The sequence below is a fragment of the Telmatherina bonti genome (assembly GCF_933228915.1).
Source record: "Telmatherina bonti genome assembly, chromosome: 17".
NCBI lineage: Eukaryota > Metazoa > Chordata > Actinopteri > Atheriniformes > Telmatherinidae > Telmatherina > Telmatherina bonti.
The window spans coordinates 16,141,582-16,147,651 of NC_136615.1; the positions used below are offsets into that span (position 1 = coordinate 16,141,582).

Below are 6,070 nucleotides of genomic sequence, written 5' to 3' on the forward strand. Positions count from 1 at the left end.
ACGGCCTACGTGTTGATAAAAAGTGAAGATGCCCACCCCCAAAAACTCTTCTCCTAAATTTTCAGCAAGTGTCACCAAATAACACCCCAAAGTGTCAAATTATCCAACCTAAAGATAACCTTAAAGATCTTTGTGATTTAAAAATAGAGAAAACAGGCCATCTGCCTCTTAGTATACTGAAGCAGGGAGGATTAAATCCAGATTATGCCCTGAGGCAAAACGTGTGTGTGTGTTTGTGTGTGTATGTCTGTTGCTTGTTGTCAGTGTGTCCTTGACTATAGACAAGCAGCAGGTTAGCTAGAGAGCTATCGCTGGATTTGACAGCTAGAGGAAGTCAAATCGAAGAGGAGCGGTATCATTTTCATCCACACAAAAAGCATCTTGTCCTCGCAGAGTTAACACTCACGTAAGCTCGAGATGGCTTTCTTGATCAAGAGCATGATTGGGAACCCCCTGTCAGGAATGGGTCTTGGTGGTGGAGGTGACAAAGAAGAGGAGGCCACCCCCTCAGATCCAGCAAAAGCAGCAGGGATGACACGCGAGGAATATGAAGAGTACCAAAAACAGTTGGTGGAGGAAAAGTAAGTAAGAACATGAACACCCATCCATATTGATGCCGTTGGCCTGTGGAAAGCAGTATGGCTGCAGAGTGTACTATCTGACCTTGATGTGTTGTTTCATCACCTCCATTCTTTCCTCTCTCTTGCAATCTCAACATCTACATTAACTTTTTTTATTTACACCCAAACTTAAATAACCACAACTTCCTCTGTGTCTACTTTTTTTCCTGTTTTAATGAAGTAGCAATGGATCAAGTGGGTTTTTAAAGACATGCATATGTTACTGAAGGTCACAGCAGAAGCAACACAACCATCAGGCATATTTTCTTTTCCACATTTTTCCACATAATAGTCCGGTGATGCTAAATATAGTGCTCAACCAGGAGCAATAATCTCCCATAATCTGTAATCGCTGTCTGCACAAAGAACATTTACTGATATCTTGTAAAATTCTCTAATCTAAATGGAAAAATTAAAATAAATGTTTTACTTACAGCCTAAAATGTCAAGTTAAGGGAGGAAAATGATGTGAAGGTGTAGTTATAACTCCTCACTTCCTGAACATAAACACACAAAGTTTGCACTCTTCTTTTATTGAAAGAAACATCTATTGAAATCAGTTCTTTCATGTATCTGCAGGAATACAGTTTTTTTAAATTATTATTAAATTTGCATTCAAATTTACATTTTAAATGATTAAAAATTACATTTTTTCTAAATGTGATTCATCTATTCAAACATCAGATGGACTAATATTTGCTTTCAACAAGTGATAAACACAGATTTGACTTTGTTTAACCAGAGTAGATCCTGTGGAAAAGCGGTAGATTCATACATGCATGTATTACATAACCAGATTAAAGAACCACGCACCCACCCCCCTCCCAGGATCATGTTTTTGTACTTAATGTTACTGTTTCATTAGTTGACATAGAATAATAATGTGGTTTTTTTTTCACATTTCAGTTAAAATAAACCAGTTTATGAACTGAATTGTTGTTGAATAGGACTTGATAAATGTCTTTGAAAAACTGACTGAAGCGTTTGCAAAAATCTGTAAAAACAGTTTAAAAAAATAGTTTCAAACCTGCACTGTGTTGTTGTTGTTGTTGTTGTTTTACTATAATTTTGTTGTGATGTCTTGGCTTAATTTCAAATCTACTTGACTCAGTCTGGGACAATAATCCCATCTTTAATTGGCTGAGAGAAAGTTCACGAGGGCAGTATTGAATGCAGGAAAATGCATACCACGTCTCTCTCTAAAAACAGTGATCATATCTATTTCAGCAAATCACCTTTGGAAATGTGGATTTAGAAATTAAATATAATGAAATGCATTTTCTTTTGTAGTCACTTACCATTTCTGTGTGATCATAATGTATTCTTTGCGTTTCCTTTGTATACATCAGAAGCTTTGCATGTATAATTTCAGCAAGTGCTTTTATTCCATGAGTTTACAAATAAGGTGTAAATTGGAGAACATTGTGGTGAACTTGTCCCAAAGTGGGAGTGGAACTGGTAATCTTCAGTTGCAGGACAATCCCTCTAATGAGCTACAGTCTCCTGGTGTGTGGACAGATATCTGGAGGAGATGAAATGAAACATTTAAAGGCTACTTGACCAAACAATGGATTTTTGAGACATAGATTTCTTAAAATATCAGCGTTTAATGGAAATATTGCAGGACCTGTTAACGTTACTATTAGAACCTCTAAAATGCAGTTTGAAATGACACGACAAGATGGATTAGTGGTATATTAAACAAAAATATACTAAATTACTGGTATGAAACTATGTCCAATGTGCTGAAACTATTTTATGTCATATATTTTTGAAATATGAGATTTACATATATGGACCTAGTGAAAGAAAACTTATGTAAGTCAGCAATATTCTAATTGCAGCAGATCTGAGATGCTTTTGGGAGGACTAGTAAAGGCCACAGTACTAATTATATTGTTTTTCTGTCTTTCCAGGATGGAAAGAGATGCAGATTTCTTACACAAAAAGGCAGAGAGGGCAACACTCAGAGTGTGCCTCAGAGATAAATACCGACTGCCAAAGGTAAACACTTCACAGCTTTTATCCCTACAGCTGCGCGGGAACTTATAAGAGCATGTCATTCCATATATTATTGAACCCCATACAAATACACAATGGCTGACATGGTTACTTATAAATCACAATTTACACACCATATTTAGCTATTAAAGTGATGACAGTTTCTGCACTTGCTCATAAGAACATACAAATGGTTTTCTTCTTTAGAAAAAAACAAAAAAAACTTTTGATTGAAAAGCAACTATACAATGATTATCTATATTTTTATTCTTTATGAGATAATACACCAGCTTCCACTGATATTGCGAGAAAGTCACTGGAAGAGTTAAACTTGTGGACATATATTTTATTGAAAAACTATATTTTAGTTTATTACAAATTCACTAATTGTTCCTTCATTTGAAATATCATTTGTATTGTATAGAATAATCTTATGCTTAAGACTGATTCTGAACTGAATCTGACAGGTGGGCAGGTAGAAGGGCTTCCCTGCAGGTTACCTTAATCTAACAGCTGCAGGTTGGAAAACAGGAGGCGGCCGCCATGCCAAAGATTAGCGAGCAAGTCATTCAGCTGAAGTCTACAAGCCTCTATGTCCCGTATTGCTCCTGAGACTTAGAAAGCCAAATGCCAGGTGAGCAGGTGTTCCCGGCTCATTAGGTACAACCAGGCAGAGTGAACTGGATTCAGGAAACAGCAGCTTTTGCTTTGGAGGGTCTAAACTACACAAGTCCAAGATTTCAAAGGAACTTTGACAGGAAAATAAACTGTCATGGAAGGAGCCAAAAAGGTATGTAGAGATTTCACTGAAGACATTTATATATAAAGACCTCTAGAATTTTCTATATATGAACTAAAAAGAAAAGAAAAGGCTCATAATTTGAGTCCAGAGATTACCTTGGCTACTGGAAGAATTTCCAATAGCTTTCTAATAAGTATTGTCGATTTTTTTAGTTCTTTTGATAGATGCCTTTATTGTCCCTGATCCTTTATTTTTTAAGCAGACAACTCAAAATATGCTGAGCTGTACGTTATATATAAAAACCTAATTATTTTCTCCCAATGATATTTACATTGTACATCAGAGGATGAAAGAAATGTGGCTTTGTTAGAGCTGAAACCTTCATTTTCTATGGATTTTTTTTTTTTTTTTTTTACAGAAAAGGCTATAAAAATGACCCCATAAGGCTGAGTCCTTCAATCTGAGACTTAAATAGATGAGAACATACATAGCTGATGTCAGTGTGAATCAGAAAAGAAACTGCATTTCATGGAGCGATACGAGTAGAAGCAGGAGGTTTCTGTTCATCTAATGGAATTAAGGTCTCGTGCAACTCTACAGAAGTTATCTTTAGACTATGGTTGAGGCTCTGATAGGAAAGGCTAAACTAGGTCTGAGATAATCCCCCAGATTGAAGTTTAAAGTAGTTACAGTACAGTCAGATCTAACCACTCTTCCAGATACTGCATTTGTAGGTTTTGTTTTTTAAAAAGGGGTTTTCATAAAGTCTTTCTCTAAAGTAATAAAAACCTTTCTTTGCACTGGTATATGCATAGTAAAAAGGGAAAACATATTGGCTTCACAAAAACATAGACAACAGGTATATCCCAAAGTGTTGGTACTTAGATGTGGATTAAAACAGATCTCAGATTTAATTTACTTGTTTGTGGCCTTCTTTGTGTTACCGTCTTCTCATCATTTAAAATCAAATTCAGTTTATTTTAATGATATAAATGGGTTCAATTAAGGGAGTAATTAATGTAATTATATGTAATTAATTCCGATACAACCAGCAAATTTATCCCTTTTATTTTTTCTTCGCATGTTAATAATATGCATTATATATATGAAGATGCATGTGCATGTATGTGTGGATATGTTTTTGTATGTATACAGTATATGTATATAAATATGTGAATATGAACATATATACTTGTAAATCTTATCTGTAGTTAACAAAATGACCCCAGGAAGAATAGCTGAAGCTATCGGCTGTAAACTAATAGGGAGCCAGACAAATAAATAAAAATAAAAATGTTCTTCAATAATCCATCGTCAGTTGATACAGTGTTTGTCAGATTGAATCCAGCTATGGAGACAAGGCAACCAGGATGCACGTTAATCCTGTAAACAGCCTGGACGTCAGCCGGAAGGTTGTTTACTCTTCAGAATAACAAACGTCCATAAACCTTCAGTCTTTGAGACAGTGATGATAATAATAATAATAATAATAATAATGATAATGACACTTGTGAAAGAGGCGTTGCAACAAAATGCAACATTACTGCAGTTTTCAGAATTGTCAATTATCAAATTAATCATTTTTATAAACAAAGTACAAAACTGATTTCCATTCCAATAGGAACAGTTTCACATTGAGATGTTGAATATATTGATATGAACAAATATGTTTGGAAAACACTAGAAAAATATTATTTTTTTTCATTACTGGATTCAGTGGAATTCCACATAAACAGCTAAAAGTAAAAACTGGTTCACCCTGCTACTGGGTTCTCACAGTGTTTTCTTTCCTGCAGAGCGAGCAGGATGAGAACATGATTGAGATGGCTGGGGACGACGTGGACGTGCCTGAGGAGCTGCTCAAGATGGTGGACGAGGATGCCACCGAAGAGGAGGGCAAGGACTCCCTCATGGGCCAGATTCAGAACTTGCAGAACATGGACATGGACCAGCTGAAGGAGAAGGCCTCGGCCACAGTCACCGAGCTGAAGAGCAAAGCAGAGGAGAAGTGCTCTGTCATGTGAATACCCAAGGAGGGTGAATGTGTATCAGTAAAGGAGAGGAAGATGAGAGAAGAGAAAGTATGGGGGCAAAAAAAGAATTAAAATGAATAATAATAATAATAATAATAATGAAGATTATAATTTCACCACTTGGGGAATCCACACACCAAGCTGTGTTTAAAGAGGCTGTGATTCAATCACACAGAAAAAAGGCCTACTAAGTATTCACTTTTACAATAAATGCTTCATCCTTATATAATAAAAAGCATCACCCCAACAGGGTGTTATGTTGGGTGAAACAGTTTGCATTCACTGAAGGATACACTTTGCTAGTTCACTAAATGGGCAACGATTTACCCATTTAATGACAATGCATCTCTCCCCAAACACTGTGTGATATAATGTTCACTTTTTTCTCTCTGTTTGTTACAAAACGAGACAGTTTAGTCTCTAAAAGTGTGTTTTTCTGTCAAATAAATAAAAATATTCCACAATTTGCTGATAGAAAACCAATCCTATCTGAATATTTCAACTTTCCTTTTGGTCTCATTGTTATTCTAGATATTTTTTTGTATGTGGTGTTTGAATTAATCATGATATTTAGTCCCTCTCTTTCGATGTTACTACAAAGCAGATGATCTTCTTAAGTTTTGACATATACATCTCAGTGGTAAAAAAAAAAAAAAAAAAAACATTTGCAGAGA

At 35.6% G+C, this 6,070-nt stretch overlaps 1 protein-coding gene across 1 annotated transcript; it reads left to right on the forward strand.

Moving 5' to 3' along the window:
• Positions 1-417: 417 nt before the first annotated feature.
• cplx4a (complexin 4a) lies at positions 418-5,387 on the forward strand (the record flags this gene model as incomplete). Its single annotated transcript, XM_079257087.1, has 3 exons — positions 418-581; positions 2,537-2,624; positions 5,160-5,387. The coding sequence occupies 3 exons, from the start codon at positions 418-420 to the stop codon at positions 5,385-5,387; spliced, it is 480 nt and encodes a 159-aa protein (XP_079113213.1).
• Positions 5,388-6,070: the final 683 nt, after the last annotated feature.